The sequence below is a fragment of the Tachypleus tridentatus genome, chromosome 1 (genome assembly GCF_004210375.1).
Source record: "Tachypleus tridentatus isolate NWPU-2018 chromosome 1, ASM421037v1, whole genome shotgun sequence".
Lineage (NCBI taxonomy): Eukaryota > Metazoa > Arthropoda > Merostomata > Xiphosura > Limulidae > Tachypleus > Tachypleus tridentatus.
The window spans coordinates 8,035,655-8,053,890 of NC_134825.1; the positions used below are offsets into that span (position 1 = coordinate 8,035,655).

Below are 18,236 nucleotides of genomic sequence, written 5' to 3' on the forward strand. Positions count from 1 at the left end.
ATATTTTCTCTAAAAGCAGTTATTTTAGCGTTGTAAGTTTTGCTCTTTAAATGTAACATTTACTTTGAAAATGTATTAATGGGGTAGATCACTGTTTTTAATGTTATATGCAATTTGGCATTTTAATTTGTCTGGCCATTTGTTTGCATATATATAAAAGTCTGAGTAGCAAGAAAAACTGTCAAGTTACAATCTTATTCAATTTTAAAAACTGTGTTTTATGTTTTAGAGAAAAGAGTTAGAAAATCTCAAACAGAAATCTCCTGCAGACCTGTGGCAAAGTGATCTTCAGAGCTTCATGGAGGAACTAGATGTGAATATATTTTTATTTTTAAAAGCACATGTTGTACAAAAAATCATGTTATGTGTGAGAATTATCTTAAATATTTCAAATAAATGTAATGTAATGACTTAAATAATGTGTGTGTGTTTTTCACATTAAAATAGTTTGAGTGAAGTTAATTTGAGAATACTTCTCTTTGAATACTGCAATCCTTCCTGGTGAATAACTGTTTAATATTTTCTGTTTTTTTTTTTTAAATAAAAGCATTATCAGTTAACTACTGTATGCTTTTGGTTGTTTGATATTGTGGGAGAAATTACTGAGTAGACCTACTTTTGTGAGTAGAAAGTGGAGAAGAAAGAAAAAGAAGATGAAGAAGCTGGACTTTCAGGAAATATGATGAAAGTAGCCCATAAACAAGGTGGTGGAAAGTCCCGTCCAAAGAAGGTGGCTTTAGAAGAGACAAAACCATCTCCAGTGGGCCAGAGAATCATTCCTCGTATTGATCCAGAACTCCGCAAAAAAGTCGAGAAACCGGCTGGAGGAACTGGAGAAGTGAAGAAAAGAGGACGAATGGTAACATTGGGAAAATTTATAGTCTTTATATTTTTATTTTCAGTAAACGTCAGGTTACTAGTAGCACAGCCTCAAGACTGTACATAACAGTTAAATTCTACAAGCTGCAGTAAAATATGAATTTAAACATTATTTTTGTAAGAGTGAAGTATTTAATAATGAATCTATTATATCATAAGCAGATTCCTAATCACTTATAAACACATATATTAGTAGTATTTCTTCTTGGCTACTTTAAATTTCTGAACTCAAAATTATTATTTGTTCTTTGTATTTTTATTATCAATTTCTGGAATCTTAAAATATTTCTTACTAACAAAACTTTATTATTTGAGACAAGATTACCTATCGTAAAGACACAGTAATTTTTCAGTCTGAGTCTGAGAAGTGGGCTTTTGTTATCTTGGAATGGTGTTAAAAGAAATTGTTTCAAAAAATCACAAAACAGGACCAAACGTTTTTTCCATTCAGATTTCACCAGTATTTAATAACATTCTTGTTTTAAATGTCATTCTAAAACCTAAATATTTTTTTCTCTACTGTGCTGTTACAATTTTGTCTTATTATTTGAAGAATTGGATAGAAAGATATTTAAGGGATTTATTTAGTTTTAACATATGTGTAATTAAACATACATTTTTAACTTATGTTAACCATTTTGAATTATGCTGTTGTGTATTGTGCACAGATATATTATTTAAAAGAGGTATTAGATCTTTAATTATTTTATACCTTTATCTCATTGCTGAAATATAAATAGGTCCAATAGTGAATATTTGATTTTTGGTTGCCAGGTAATTCATTTATATTGCAAAATAAACACCAAACAAATGCATTTATTTACTTACACATAAGATTAAAGTTTTTATGTACTAAACATGAATGAATATATTATTTTTTCCTAGCATTTTTGTAGTTTTCTTCTGAATGGTAGTGGTTTTTCAAGTATTTATTGGTACTTGGTTGGTATTGATTGAATTCCACCAGTATAATCATGGTTTAACATACTGAATACAAACAGATCTTACATATGCAGCAAATTAAAACTTGAAGACTAGATAAAAATATTTTAAAGTAATTCCAAAAGTCAGTTTCCACACATTACAACAAGATTCTAGCTTTCTTGTTACATATTTATGTAACTAAAGAATAAAATAAATTTACATCAAGCCATGTAATGTTTTTGTTCTTGTTTTTGTTAAATATAGTTCTGTCTGGTGTAATATTTGTGTGTGCTTTTCTACTATATTTCACAAATATTTGAAGCATGCAGAAATTTGAAGGATTTCAAAAAAGTTGTTGCTTTTATTTTAAACATCTGTTGTCATTGAAATTTTTGTAAGGGTGGTGGTCGGTGTATCAACAATGTACTATTCTGTTGTAAGCTGATAAACAACAATGCATTACTGAGCTACTTATTTTAGATTAAAATGTCTAATTATTTAGTTTCATATTTATCACACTTTCTAATCTATGTGGTTATTTTTTGTTGGAATTAGAATAGTCATTTTCTAATGTAAAGTTTTATCAATATGAGATTAAAAAGCTGAAACTTTGCAAATTTTTCCTGCCAAGAAAGAAAAGGATTTCAAATGTCAAGCTGTTGTGTGGTTGTTTTAATTTTGTTGCATGTAGATTGGTTAACATCTATAGATTTTACATATACTGTTCTAAATCTTGTAATTTTTACTTTTATAATATTCAATGGGCAAAAGTAATTGGAGTAGCTGGATATTGGTTTGTGCTAGTACATTTCTTATGCCAACTAGTTTGGAGCTAAAGCATCAAAAATAAAGTTTATACCACCAACCTAGCTTCCACAGAGTTACAGAACTTCAAATATAATGTAACAGATACACTTGTGATAACCTATTGGTTGAGTGAAAGTTTACTTTGGTAATACAGTTCACATTTACTGTTTATTTCTGTTATAACCTCAGAGTATTATCCAGTGTGTACAAATGAAAACCAAAGTTAAACAGTAAAATGATATTATTTTACACAAAATTGTCTTAATGCAGCAGTACTAACATTTATTATAATACAGTTGTACATAAATGGAATAGTAGATTAAAGTTTATGTTTATAAAAAACATTTAACATCAAATATATTTAGAAGAAAGAAACTGATGGAGAAGTGAATAAAGATGATGATGATGAGCCAATGCCTCTTGCTGAAAGAATTGGAAATTCTCCTGAGAAATACGAACAAGCAAAGGCAAAAAAAGGTAGGAACTCAGAATTATATCTGTAACTGTTGGTTTTCATTTGAAAAAGTGGAAAATTAATTAAAGTAATATTAGTGTTATAAAGACATTAGTGTAATAAAGACATTTTTCTAATTTCTGAAACATCTTTATAATTGTTAGAAGAGAAGTTTCCAGCTCAGTATTTAATGGAATCCACCACGTCTCTAAATGTCATAAAATCTAATTTATTTTTGGTATCATGTGTTAGTAAATGTACGTAGTTTGTGAAATGCTCGTCTTGTTTGTTTATCAAACTGATTTCCTTATAAAGTAACAAATGACTGTATTGTCTTCAGTCCTGCTAAATATCTTGTAGTTTTTATTGATATCTTTTCGTGGTGGATTATCAAATAAAGGTACTCATAGAAGTGATAAAGAAAAACCATTTTTTCCAAAAGAGGTTATGAAGGACCAAAACTATTAAAAAGAGAGAAAAAGAGTGTTTATGCTGGTATATCGCAGCACTACCTATAAATTTAATCTTGTCTAAGACTGGTAAGTTGATGCTTAGGCTAACAAGAGTGTCATGGCAACTTGTTTATAAAGTCTATTCACATGTTGTAATATTTTCAAAACAAACCTAAAACTCAAGCGCTTTTGAATGGTTGACTATTCAGGAGAATGAAGAAAAGTCAACTGTTTGAAAGCTCCTGAGTCTTGGGTCTTGTTTTAAAAATGTTACAACATTTTAGGTGATACTGTGGACTAGCTACTTAACATGAGTCTATTCACAAGTACTGTTATGCAGCTAATATTCACTTATTGAAGACCAGCTACTAATAAATATGTATGTGTAATAAAATTGAGAAACATTAAAAGCCACCCTTTAAAACATTTATTTTGTTAAAGAAACAAATAATTACTGCTGCAAACTTTTTAATACTATGGGCATGATATTACCATATATAGTTCTCTGGAAATATATTGATTTTGCATCATTTATGATGTGGTGGGAAAATTTAGGCTACATTATCAGAACTTATGTGGTAAACATTTTTATCATGAAACAGAGTTGTGGATTTCTTTACAGAAATTTTTATAGATGAATGTAGGAATTCACTTTTCTTAATAGTATTTGGTCAAATCTGTAATTATACAGTCGTTTTTGTGATGCAACATTTATACAGATAATTAAAATATTATGTAATTTATGCCTTTATAGCATTAAAGCAGCAAATTAAACATAGCCCAAAGAAGTCACTCTCATCTAAAAAGAAAGGACCAAAAAGAAACCCATGGTCAGCTTCAGAATCTGAACCCAGCTCATCAGAAGAATCGGATGTAGAAGCTAGTGACTATATACCACCAGAGAAGAGAACCACTGCTCCAAGACGAGCTGCAGGCATGTAGTATGATAAATCTTTTTTAATAGTTAATATCAATCACTGCTGTGATACAAGTTGGAGGTTTGTTATATGATAGATATGTCTATAGTAGTGAGCAAAATAAATAAATATAATAATATTTAATGAGATATGCTTGTAACTATCCCATGCATTATACAAGTCACTAAACTAATATGTTTGTCAGTTGAGTTTCTAAATTTTTATGGTGGGAACATTAATTTAGACACAGTTCAAAAGACAGTAAAACAAAATTTAAATATAAACAGACATACAGTAAAACAAAATTTAAATATAAACAGACATACAGTGAAACAAAATTTAAATATAAACAGACATATACTGTTGCAAGTTTTAGGATAAATAAAGGTAGTTTCACATTGCAGTTTCAAGTGATTCTAGAAAAAGGGTTAACTTAGAATTTTTAGAATATATATATTGGAGGTTACAAGATTGGTAAAATTGACCAACCTTGTATTTAGAGTTAGGATAAAGAAAATAACAGATAAAATAGAAAGTTTTAATTAAAAAATGATTTTTTTAACTAATCAAGAGAATTTATAAATTATACAAATTAAATTTGAAAATTTTCAGATAAATAAAAGTATTTTTAATCTTAACATGAAAATCTCTTTACATTCAGACAAGTAAACAGTACTCTGCCACTTTTGCTGCCAGTTAGGAGTCAAAGGCCATGTTATCATATTTATTGACTTGCATTCAGAATTTTACTCAATTACTTTTTTATGAATTTATGTCAGTAAGGTTGGAATAAAGTGTAGATTATAGTTCAAATTTTAATATTATATACAAGTTAACTTCTTTAAACCAAATATTAGAAGAATTGATCTAGATGTAGATTTTAGTGAGTATGTTCAATGCAGCACTGTTGAAAATTAGATGTTTGTGATGTCAAAATACCTAGTATATAGTTTCTTGCAAATTAGGAACTCAACTTACTGATATTATCAAGCTAGAATATAAAATAAAAACTTCATGTATTTTTATTTTGTACTCAATCAAACACATAGTGGCAGTATTCACCTCTTTCTGTTTTTTTAAATGGTCCCCTATATACACTTAATTTAATATAGGACATGTGAATCATAAATTGATAACTAATAATGTCCCCTAGTGATCTTTTTCAGCCATTTTAATCTGTTAAAAGGCTACCACATTCTTTTAATCCAAGATTTCAAGGCAGTAGGTTGTGTCATTAATTAACTCAAAGTTTCATATTTTTTTAAAATCTAAATACATCTTAGTTACTAAGCTCTATAAATTTTAATATAAATCTGTGGTATCAGTGTAGTTATTTATCATTTTTTGGTTATACAACTGTATATATAAAATCTAAAAAACATTTTGTTTGATATCCTCCACATGTGAAATTTTAAAAGGCTTAGCAACCTATGTCCAGGAGCAACTGAGGACAAAGGTTGAAGCAATGAGAGATAATTGTTTGCCTCACACATTGATTTAATGTTCTATATTTTAAGAAAAATAAAGTTAATAATCTGTATACAAATATGTAATGCATAATAATTGAAATGTAACTGTATGTTACAAAATACTAGTCCAATAAAACACATCCAAGACAGGGAAAAATTAAAGGTCAGTTTTATATTACTGGATATGTAACAGGAATGCATGTGCATTGTGTCAATGCAAGTTATACATGACTGGAAGGTCAATATAATAAAAATAAATATTTATGTAAGTGTGTGTGTGTGTATGTATAATATATATAGCATTATGAGACTTAGACTAAACATATGTATTTTCGTTTTACAATATGTAGTCATTCAAGCATGAAAAAAAAATAATTTATGTTTATTTTCTAATTTTATATGAGGTTGGTCAAGTGACAGAACCCACACAGTTAGAGTGTAGAAAATAATATAAAGTATAATTGAAAACAAACATTTGAAATGTATTTAGTAAGTTTTGGACAAAGAACAGTATTTTTAATCATAACATAAAATCACTTTGCACTAAGACTAGTAACAGAAAAGACTATTTTCACAAATAAACCTTTAGCCAAAATATTTCATTAAAAAATCTGATTTTTTTTAAACAAAATGCTTTTAATTTTTACTAAATGTCTACCAAATTTTGTGAAGATACAAATGTTGTATCAAACATTACATTCAAATACTTTACGTGTGTAGATGTACTCGTGTATACTATACTGAGCCTGTAGCAAAATCTAATTTTTTGTGTAAAAAGGTTCTGTAATTAGACTAAAAGTGCCAGATTTTGTGTAGATACACACTGTAATAAAATGCATATTACATAAACAATAATAAGTACAAAATGGTTACGACCTCAGTCAATTTGAACAAGCTTAGGTTACACTTAAGATATGTAAAATAAAGTATTGTAAGAGAAACTTTAACAAGTTTAGTTTTGTATCACAGTAAAGGCAACTGATTGCATATTCTTTTTTACACACACTTTTACTAGCCAGTAATTGTAGTTCTGTGAGGTATTTATGTATATAATAGCCAAATTTATTCTTGTTGCAGATTTGGATTTTTTGTTGGACGGTACTTATTGTAACTTCATTAATATTATTACACGTTTAAGAAATGGCTTTTCTAAAAGTGTTTTGATTGGTCTAACGTGTTTGAGAGAGTGGTTAGTGCAGTGAAACAGTATAATATTGTTATGTTTGGATCTGTAATTTGATGAATGACAATTTAAACATGTTCTATACAGCTTCAAAGGCAAAATATAACTTTGATAGTGAAGAAGAAGAGGAGGAGCATGAGAATTTTAAACCAAATTATGGAGCTGATGTTGACTGTATTGGTTTAGATCTAGATGGAAACAGTGAGGAAGATGAACCTCCCAGTAGAACAAAGAGCAAAACAATAAAAAGGTATGATTTTGTGTTTTCATATAGCTGGTTGATTTGACATCTTATAGACTTCTTTGTTTCATTGTGATGTAAGTGTTATAGTTGATTTCCATGGGAACAGTTGGTGCTAACTGTCATCAGAAGCTGATCTCTAAATCTTTGTCTCAGATAACATGTAGAACTTATGGGAATGAGAGACATCTTGATGAGAAAATACTTTTCTTAAAGGGCCAGGAGTTGTGTATTGTAGCCATTCATTGAATGTGAATCTGAGGGCTAATGGTTCATGGCCTTTTGCTTCCAGAATATATGCTGTATTTTGAGTGACAGCCAAGTCCCACTTCTCATTCATGTAACGATCAGCCGTAGGTGTTGTTGGCTAACTACCTTCCTTGACTGTCACTTCAAAATTATGGATAGTTGTACACATGTAGACTTTTTATAGCTTTGTGTGAAATTTCTGAAACAACAACAACAAGATCTTTCTTAGCCCAAAGTAGACAGGGGTGGGGCTACATTTTATGAATCAGGATTTTTCATTTGTCTTCATAAGTTTGGGAATTTTTCTCTTTGTAAGGGTTCTGTGACTATTTTAACAAAATTCTCAAACAGATGAGTTTTCATATTTAATTTCTTCAGTATTTGAGATTGGAATTACATCAAATAAGTTTTTTTGTTATTTGTGATAAAATCTAGTTATTCATTTTATTCATTTTTAGCTTTATTGGATAAGTATAATGTAAAGTCTGTTCTTGAGATCTGGTTGATTCCAAGCTCCAGTAGTGATCTAAGGGGGATGCAATCTAGGCAGTTATCAAGAATGACATAATGTAGAGAGCAACACATTGAAAGCCAGGAGATGGAGAAGTAGAAAAAGGTGTACACAGAACTGGCATTCCCTTTGTAGGAAATAAAAATCCTGGGATGAAGGATATGAAAAATGCAGAAGATTTTGTTGACTCACAGATAATGGATTTCCAGAACATACATACCTTCTCTCACACTACACCTATTACTCAACTGCTAGGATTTCTGTATATTTAGCTATATAAGTATTGGTATGATTCTTTTTTTTTTCACTTGCTCCAGTCTGTTATTTCTCACTTAATCATTCTTGATAATATCTGTCTTGTGATGTTCCACATAAATCAATGTGCCCTCTATCTTTTTACTGTATATAAGCATCTACTTCATATAATATTGTCACATTTTCTTGACAAAGTGTTCACTAATGGAGTTCTCTATAGTATGACAACTGGAGATACTTGGAGTGTTCTTTATGTTATCTCTTTAATTTTCATAAAACTAAAGACAAGCTTTGAAAAAAAATTGTTTGCCAAGCTGATTTGTGGCATGCATTTCTAGATTAATGCATCCAGCGCAGAAGCAAATCAGGTCTCTCCTGTCTCACCTTTGATATCTAGTGCCTTTTCAGTTTCAACAAACTCACACCTGGCTCTAAACTGTGGAGCAAGCAGTCTCCCTCTTTCTTCTCTCATGGTTCTTTAACCTTTGGGAGTTTGGGCATCTCTCCAATCCCTCATTTCTTTGGAACAAGCATACATTAGATCCCTTTAGTGGTTTCTACACAGTAAATAGATCATGAACAGTAATCAGTAATGATGAGAAAACCCACTTGTAGAGAAAAATATATTTGTACATATTTTCAAGTATTTCATTTAACATACAGTTTATTAAACTTCCTATTCCCTCTTGTTGTCAAACATATCACATTAGAGAAGAGTCATAATCCCTGCTTCCTTTGATAGTACCGTGAAACCTCTTTAAAAGAAAAACAGGTCAAATTTGAGAAACCAAGAACTTCAGATAACCTTACGAAATTAAGTCTGCCATCAGTGATGTCAAGAAAACCCACTTGTTTGGATTGAGAAAATTTTTTATGCAGAGGAGTGAACAACATTTCAACCTTCCTTGGTCATCGTCAGGTTCACAAAGAAGGTCAGATGTTGTTTGCTCTTCTGCATAAAACATTTTCTCAACCCAAACCAGCCATTTTTACATATATATAAAGATCATGAACAGTGATCCACTAGATTTCTCAATTTCCTTATTCATGATCAACACTACAGTTGGTATTATTCTGCCATCACCTCATCCAGAGATCCGTATTTTTGTGGATACCTTGTTTTAGGGATGACATAAATATTTCAGTGCTCAGGAGTTTCAGTAAATATGGATGGACAATGACTTTGCTTCACATTGGTATTTTAGAGCATCATGCTGTTTAAAGGCAATTTCTCAAGTTATGCAATTACAGGGGCAAATTCATCATGCTTCAAACTCCAACAATCCTACATGGTATCTTACATTTCACAGCAAGGTGGCAATTAGTCCAGGTCTTTCTTTTTTTTCAAACCTTGCATCTTCTATATCATCCTACTAGATGACTTTGTTCCAGGGGTGATAAATTTGGTTTCAGATCAATTGTCTCGACCCTGCCACATTATTCTGACAGAAGGAATGCTTCTTTAAGGAGTTTTCCATTGAATTTGCTCTCAATTTGGAACATTATTGATAGATGCATTTGCCACTCATTGGAACACTCAGGTACCAGCATTTTGGTCTCCAGTACCTCACCCTTGGGCATTGGTAATAGATGCATTCATCGGACTGCAACTACATGCCTGTGCACCTATTTGTCTATTCCCCAGAATCCTGTCAATGATTCATTCAACTCCTGGTCACATTCTGTTGCTATCACAATTGTTCTTAATAGGAGAACTTTATTGATTACCTTTTAATATTTGAAGAGACAGAAATTATTTTAATCCCCAGTACTTTTTGGTCTCCTTAAGTTATTTAAGGTCTTTTATCCAAACAACTGTTTCAGTTACCTAACAAGGATATATAGATGGAATTACATGCTCTTTTTCAACATCCATTTCAGCCCTTGGTTTCATTTGCTATGTATCACCTTTCTTTTGAGGTTTATTTTTTGTTGGCCCAAGGATGTTGCAGGTCAGAGTTGTTTGCACTGTGCAGTACACAGGAAATTTTATAATTCTACTAATGGCTTTTTATTCACTGTAACACTTCAACTTCCTAGAATTTATATCTAGTTGTCTTGATGGTATTGCTATGAAAATTGATCCATGTTACTTATTCTAGAATCTCTTTGGAAGCAGAATACTTCTGCAAGGCGTCTCATCAGATTTTCCACATTTCTCTGTCCTCAGGCAGAAGGATATTGTGCAGGCTAGTGTGTGGACCACATTGAATGATTTTTCCCATGATCTGACAGTATATTCCTCTGAGGGTTTTTGACTATCCTCTGTAACTATCCTCTAGATTATAAAGAAGGATAAGTACTTTCCTTATTAATCTCACATCTCCTTTCCTTTCCAGTGTCCCTTGTTACTTCTTTTCATAGGATCTCACACTGTGAAAGTGTTGCCCAATCAGGTGTGCTTTATCAAATCAAATCCACACAGTAACCACTACCACAGTATACTTTATCTAGGTTGCAACAGGATCTATATAAATGAGATGTTCTATAAGACCACCTATAGATAAACCAGATGGTGTTACTGTACTATGCTGGACTGCCCCTCATGAAATATCTTGAGTAAAGCGTAAGTGGATCCTGTCAGTCAGTGGATTTGGTATAACCACAATCTCTGCAGATGCATTCCTTATGGATAATTCCCTCACTAACTTCTCCATCTTGTCAGTGTGGGATTCTAGCTGTAGAGGAAATGGATGTCAGTGTTTTGGAAGTTAACATTTACTTGAATCAAAAATGTATTTTCAATTGCCTATCTCCTCTCACACTCCCTGTCCTTCCTTCCCAGTAAGGGCTAGTGTTAGGGAATGTGGATTGGATCAGTCTTGTAAAAGTGATAATTTTATTTGAAGGAGGTGCTTACATATACAGTATTAAGATAAAAGACAGGTGGAGAGTGTCATGAGAGAAGTGTCATCAAAGGTAATTATGGAATATAACAAAAGTAAGATCAGATTGAAGCAGTTGTGCAGCATGAAAACAGTTACCTGAATGAAATGGTAATATTTGTTTTTTTCACAAAGTAATGTGAGGAACATTGTGTGGATGCCTTAGTGGACAGCATTATGAACTAGTCTTGTATGTAACATGTAATGATGAATAGAAAAAAAAAAACTGGCTTAGCATGAAAAATGAATTTAGAAACTTTGCATGGAAAGGAATGTATAAACTAACCTGTTGATTATAAGCACAGAAGGAACCATGAAGGGAAAAGAGCTATAAAAGATATCCCAAACATAGTAATCTGACTTAGAAAAACATTTAAAGTAAAATGATCTAAAAACATTTAAATGAAGGAACTGTAAAATGTATCTTTTTAATCCAAATTCATTAAACAAAAAACATCTGTTTGAGATAACATAGAATAATTATTAGAAAAGAAGATAAGAATTTAAAATTTTGATAAATTAAACTCAAACTTTACAGATGTTTTGTTTTTAAACCCATGAATGTGGCAAGTTATGCTGAAAAATGTGTCAGATTGAGATAGTATAGTTAAAAGTTAGAATTTTAATCTATGTCACATAGTGCTGGAGCTGACATTTATTGATAAGTGCCATTTATTTAAAATGTACTTCTATTATCTTTAAAACATGAGAGGTGTACGATTCTTATTGCCTAACTCTCTAAGATAATTTTACAGTTATACTTTTACCCTTTGGACTATCAGGTGTTTTTTTGCTTCTTTTCCATGACATTCGTATCATTATTGTAGTTTTGAGTCAGCTTTTTTGCATAGGTGGCTCAAGGTGTACATGTGACAATAATTTACAGAGTTATATTCAAAACGTAATAAAACTACTTGATTATTAATGTACAAAAAATAAACTTAGCATCAAATAAAACAAGTTTTAAATTCTTATTTTTATAAGAACATGTTTATAAAAATCCTCAATCTCTCATAATATGAGAACTATGATGTGTGTTCTCTTTGTCTTCCCTCATTTCTAATTTATTTATCTCTCCTGTGAGAAGTGTGGAATTTAATGTCAATTACTTATTATCATATAGCTAATACTCAGTATAATTTTTAATCCTCTCCCGTCTTATTTGGTTGCACAACCAACCAGGAGCCATAAATTAGAAAATCAGACCCATTTGCCACACCCACCTGTCATGTCCTGTGTTTCATAAATTACCAGTAGTTTTCTATGATATTTAATACTATATTATTTATAATCAATAGAAAGCCAAGGTTTTAATCTATCATATGGCATATTATACTACATTCTTTACTGTACAGAAAAATACATATTTCTCTTCCATTTCAAACCATTCACATGGAAAACACATCAGTGGGTTTAGCTGAATTTTTGATGACTCTTATAGCATAGTTGTAGAAAGCCAGAAAAATTATAGTAGTTGTAGGACATTGTCCACTTTGTGCAAGTTATTATACTATGTTTTTAAGTATTTTTATTTGTTATTATAAAAGTTACTAAAATGTAAAAATTAGAAACTTACTAGGTTAATTTACGTAAAATAAAGAATAATGATAAAATATTGGCAGAGTATGTTCGTAAGTAGCCTTGTGCAATAAGGTAACATGAGTTGCACATTGGCCAAGTAATTCACAACTTGTGTGACAGCACGATATGGTTCAAAAGTCAATAATAAAAAAATTAAATCAAGTGTAAATAGATATATATTGTTAGAAGCTGAGAATAAACAATTGTTGTTTCCTGTTACAATTGGGCAGAGATAAAGGTAACTTAAAATCATTTCTTAATTTATTTATAATGGTTACAAGGTCAGTCAAACTGACCAATCCTGTAGAGTTACAGTGTAGGAAATGAGAAATAAAATATTACGTTCTTCTGAAAAAACATTTTTTGATTTATTTAGAAGGTCCTAAAGATTGTGCAGAAAAAAATTAAAAATTTTCAGGTTAAGAAAAATTATTTTAATCATAACATGGAAATCACTGCACTCTGACACCATATAATTATGGACACAGTATTTGTAATAATACCTAATTAAAAGTTTTGATTTTTTGTCTACAAGATGCTTTAAAGTTTACTGAAACCTTGCCAAAGTTTTGTGAATATACATTAAATATTTTCATCAGAGTTATATGTATACCAGCCTAGTTACAGGGTAATGTAATGTAATACACATAAGCACTTTGTGATAGTATTACTAGATTATGAAGTTTTTATCACCCTTGATTTTGTGTAAAAATCCATTTAGAACTTGCATTACTACTTTGTGTTTCCATGAGAAGAATATGAAATTCTCACCATTAGTTTAATTTTGTTGTAAAATTTATGAAATTCAAATCACCAGTTTTTGTGTGAAAAGATTATGAAATTTATGTTGTGGTGTTTCATGTGAAGAGCTGAAAATGCTGTTAATTGGAACTACTAATAATTTATTTAGTTTTGAAATTCATTGGGCTAGAAATCATTTCACCGGAAGATAAAAACCGAATTCAAGGTAAATTTCATTATGTGTGTCTGTTTCAGGTCTCAGCCAGAACCTCACAGAGAGGAAAAAACAAACGAAAATCAAAATGGAAGTGAGTTAACCAAACATTTTCATTTTTCTTATGCTTTTAAAAAATGTGTTTAGATCTGATTTTAATTTAAAATACAAGTTAGTATAATCAATCTTCAGACTTGATACCCTGAAGTTCTTTGTCATGATAAGCATTTCATTAGAATATATTATCAGTTGTGGTTGTATCCTGTGTAATGAAATTGTTGGGATTGTGTGTGTGACAAAATCTGTGTGTATAGCACCAATAATTCATGTTTATAGTGTGTATACTCTACACAGTTTAGTCTGCTAGAGATCTTGGTAAATACAAATAATAAAATATGCCAGATACTGTCAGTGTAAAAAAGATAGCAGAATGAGCCATAGGAAATTAATTGCAAGCAAAACAGTCATAACACTTAGTTGCACGATATCTGCTCTACATGAAACCAGCAATATTGGAATTTTATTGTACATCAACTAAGAAACACTTAGGTCAACAAAAAGTGCTGTTAAAAATTGTCAGAATATATCTTTACAGTGACAGGACATCAACTGTGTTCAGTTCCAGACACATGATTAGTTTATAGAATTTCCATTAACACACTTGTATACAGTTAAGACCCTTCCAAAGAAAATTTTGAAATGCAAAAAATAAAATTCTCATATCCTTGTGCCAAATGCACAAAGATATGAGAATTTTACAAAGCATTTGTTGCCTAACATTATCTTCAATAAAGATATGTCAGGTCAGTATCAATATATTTTCCACTTTCAGTGTTCACAAAGAGTTATAAAGTACAAATGTCCAAAATTTCATTTCTGCCTCTTGGCCCATTATAGTCCATAAACACATGCTTAATGTTTTTGATCAAAATGGTTTCAGTAACTAGTGCCCCTCAACACATCAATAAAATTTTATGTGTTAACGTATGATGAAGGTATCTATTTTTTAAATTGTTACTTTAATAGCTAAAAATAAACAATTGCCAAGTTTAAATTTATTGACTACTTTTGATATGATAACTGCGTTCTGTTAAATTCAAGTGTTAAATAATAGTGTGTAAGCCTGTGGTTAAAATATTTAGTAAGTACTCATAATCTACTGTAATACACCTGATGGATAACGTTTGTTTAAAGAAACAAAGACTTCCATTAGGGTGGTACAAAAATATAAACCTGAAAAACTGTTTCACAATAATATCTGTATATATTTCACTACTGCTAACAGTGTTGGACATAAGAAAAACTGGGTCAGTTCCTGCATATTAAGAGGTTGTGAATTTTAAACACTTTGTATAATCATAAATTACGAGGAAGGGCGAACAAAATAGATGTTTGTTTTTATTCAGTATCAAAAGGAAAAAAAATTGAAAACTGAATAAAATTTTCAAAGTGTCCTGTATATCTGAATAAAATATTGTTATAACAATAATGATACACTAGTTTATCATATCACTTTAGATTTTTCTTTGTGAAAGTTAGCAATGTATTTTGGTGTAGTTTAACTATGTGGAGAAGGTGTTACTTTTATCTTCATCCTTAACAATAGAAGAGTTAAATGCTTGAATCAGAGTAACACCTTTATCTGCCCAATCATCCACAACTTTCAACCCAGCTGCTGCATTGCTTTGTATTCCTGAATTACTTCCCAGTCTGCTGGGTCTTTCTCCAGGAACATCTTTGTTTTCTCTTTCCCTCTTAAACTTAAGATGTTGAATATGGTAAAGAGTCATCTTCGTTACATAGGATTGCAAAGGAACATTTCCCTCTAGTCATTGAAGATTTTCTGCGATATGTCAAGATTATTTACCATTTTATATTTAGTTCCTATTTGCCTGTCTTCAAAGAGACCACGTATTCTGATAAATCTCCTGACTGCTACAGCAGTATTGACAATGGAATGTTCTGAATATGTGTGTGGATAACTTTAATATCACAATGAGCTCACTGAAGGGTGTAGTTGTTCATTCTAGAAGATCACAAAGAGCATAGACTACAACTATAAAAAGGCACGCTTGTGTTAAGCCCTTGATTTCTTTGTCAATCAGTTTGAACTCTTCTCAAGAGATAAATATTTTGATAGAATACAATAGCTTTAACCATCCAATATATATGATTATATGCTCCAGGAGCTCTGAACTTGTATTGCAAAATTCTTTAAATTTGTGTTACCCTTAAACATTGATATAATTATTTCAAAATTCAGTCAGAGTTCTGTATCCGTGTAAAGAATGTAAAAATATATTTCATTTGTACCTTTTCATTTTTTACCATATATGCACGGACCACCCGAGATTTAATCTTACTTAATGAAAGGAAAAATGAAAGTTTGGTTCATTATGACACAAGGTATACTGTAATATGAGTTCACAGTGCCCCATTGTGGTGGGTTTTAACATCAACCAACACAAAATAGAAGTAGATAGACCTCAAACATTGTATCTGACAATGTTTTTTGCAGTAATTCCAACTTGCCCTCATTCCTTTAGTCTGTGGAAGAAGCTCTATTTTAAAAGAAAGGGGGTGTTTAACCCATTCTTCACACCCACAAAGAATGCTATCCATCATTTTTTTGTTGTAAAACCCTTCAACACTGAAATCTCGAGGGATGAGCTTGCACTCAGTATCATAGCAATAGAAGAACATAAATTATGATTTGGTACAGAGGTGTGAAATGTATAGACACATATTTCTCTGGACCAGGGGATTTAATGACCATCCATGAACTGTACAAAATGTATCTACCTGGACCAGTGTATTTTGTGACCAGCTATTTGAATATATGCTAGTGTTTTCGTAAAACCTGTGTTATTGATTCATACTCTGAAGATTCTTCTACAAATTTAGAGAACAGGCAGGACTTGTGCAATACACATTTAATTAAAAAAAAAGATTGCATATATTTCTAAATATTTATTAAACTGAAACAAACATAGATATTAAAATAAATATTTAACAGTAAATCTGTTGCAATACATATATATTTTATTAAAAATTAATACATTTTGATAAAGTTAAGTATAATTTGTCTACTGTGCTATAAATTAATGCCTTTCTACCATAATGGGAGCTGGAATGCTAACTTCAAGAGATAAGTTTTGAACTTACTTATCTCCAGGTAGTAATATCTTATTTTCTTATTCTTATTATTATTCCAATTATTTTTTCTCCTTCAGTTTGGAAAGCAGTCACCTTCCCACAACTGTGCAGGCAGTGAAGGGTGATATAGATGTGGGACACTCTCCTAATTTCTATCACTACATTTATTTCTTATGTGAGACTGACAAATGGAGGTTAGGAATGATAGATGGTGTATCCACACTGCACTGTGGGTCCTACTTCTGCAGTCACCTCCAAAACCTAGGGTACATTTTATAATCCCACATTGCAGCTTGTACCCTGGGATATTTTCAATTAGTGCAGCATTTTTGTTTATTTTTTGTTTCAGCGTGTTTTTTAAGTTATAACAAAATCATACATATATATATATATGTTTTTCCAGGATCGACACCTGAAATGATAATATCAGACAGTGAAGACAGTTTTGATGCTCCACCATCCAGGACCACAAAAAAAACAGATGATACTGGTGGTGGAGATAAAGGTGTGTTAAACTATTACATTTATATATACATAAACTATGTAATATGAAACTCTTACATTTTACTAGTATTTTTATCCTCTGATTACTGACTTTTTGTAGTTATCATTGACTACAATTGAAGTTCAGGTGCCCATACATTTAAAAATCATTGTATTCATAATTTGTAAACACTTCACTTTTTTCCATAATGAGTTCTGTTTACTATACAGTAATATTTAACTTCATATAAGTTTAATTTCCATAGCTTTCAGATTTGTATTAAGTGTATTGTTTGAAGAGGTATGTGGCACAGAGTATGAGTAATTGCTGACCTTTGGCCACATTATTTGATCGGATTCTACAAAGCACTGCAACCATTCATTAAAGATCCTGTTTTCCATAGGATAAAATTCCTTTGTTTGTTTTTTTCTTTCATAGCCATAGCATTTTCAAATCAAAGGCCCCTCATTCACGTGTAGCCCGAGTTGGCATATTAGTTGCAAGTTATCTTTATCCAAGTTTGCTGCTATGTTTATCTTGTAAACCAACACTTTACCTTTTCATTTGTCATTGTATACATTTCCAGTTCAATGTCACTTTCATCAAAAGATAAATATCTTCATTTCTTCTACTTGCTGTCAAATAGTTATCTCAAGATTAGTGATGTCGAGAAACCCACTTGTAGAGAAATATATATGCAAAACAGCTCGTTTAGGTTGAGAAAATATTTTACATAGAAGAGCGAACAACGTTTGACCTTCTTCGGTCATTGTCAGGTTCACAAAGAAAGAGGTAACTGACCGGAAGCTGACCACATGTTTGAAAGGGGTTGTG

The 18,236-nt window shown here is 31.0% G+C and overlaps 1 protein-coding gene across 1 annotated transcript in view; it reads left to right on the forward strand.

The window, feature by feature from the left end:
- LOC143223650 (DNA topoisomerase 2-alpha-like) overlaps positions 1-18,236 on the forward strand; it is a 61,724-nt gene that overhangs the window by 26,750 nt on the left and 16,738 nt on the right. Inside the window, exons 14-20 of the mRNA XM_076451921.1 lie at positions 230-313; positions 629-859; positions 2,976-3,087; positions 4,271-4,450; positions 7,173-7,335; positions 13,804-13,856; positions 17,322-17,423. Coding sequence (XP_076308036.1) covers positions 230-313; positions 629-859; positions 2,976-3,087; positions 4,271-4,450; positions 7,173-7,335; positions 13,804-13,856; positions 17,322-17,423 — 925 coding nt within the window. The remainder of the gene's footprint in view (positions 1-229; positions 314-628; positions 860-2,975; positions 3,088-4,270; positions 4,451-7,172; positions 7,336-13,803; positions 13,857-17,321; positions 17,424-18,236) is intronic.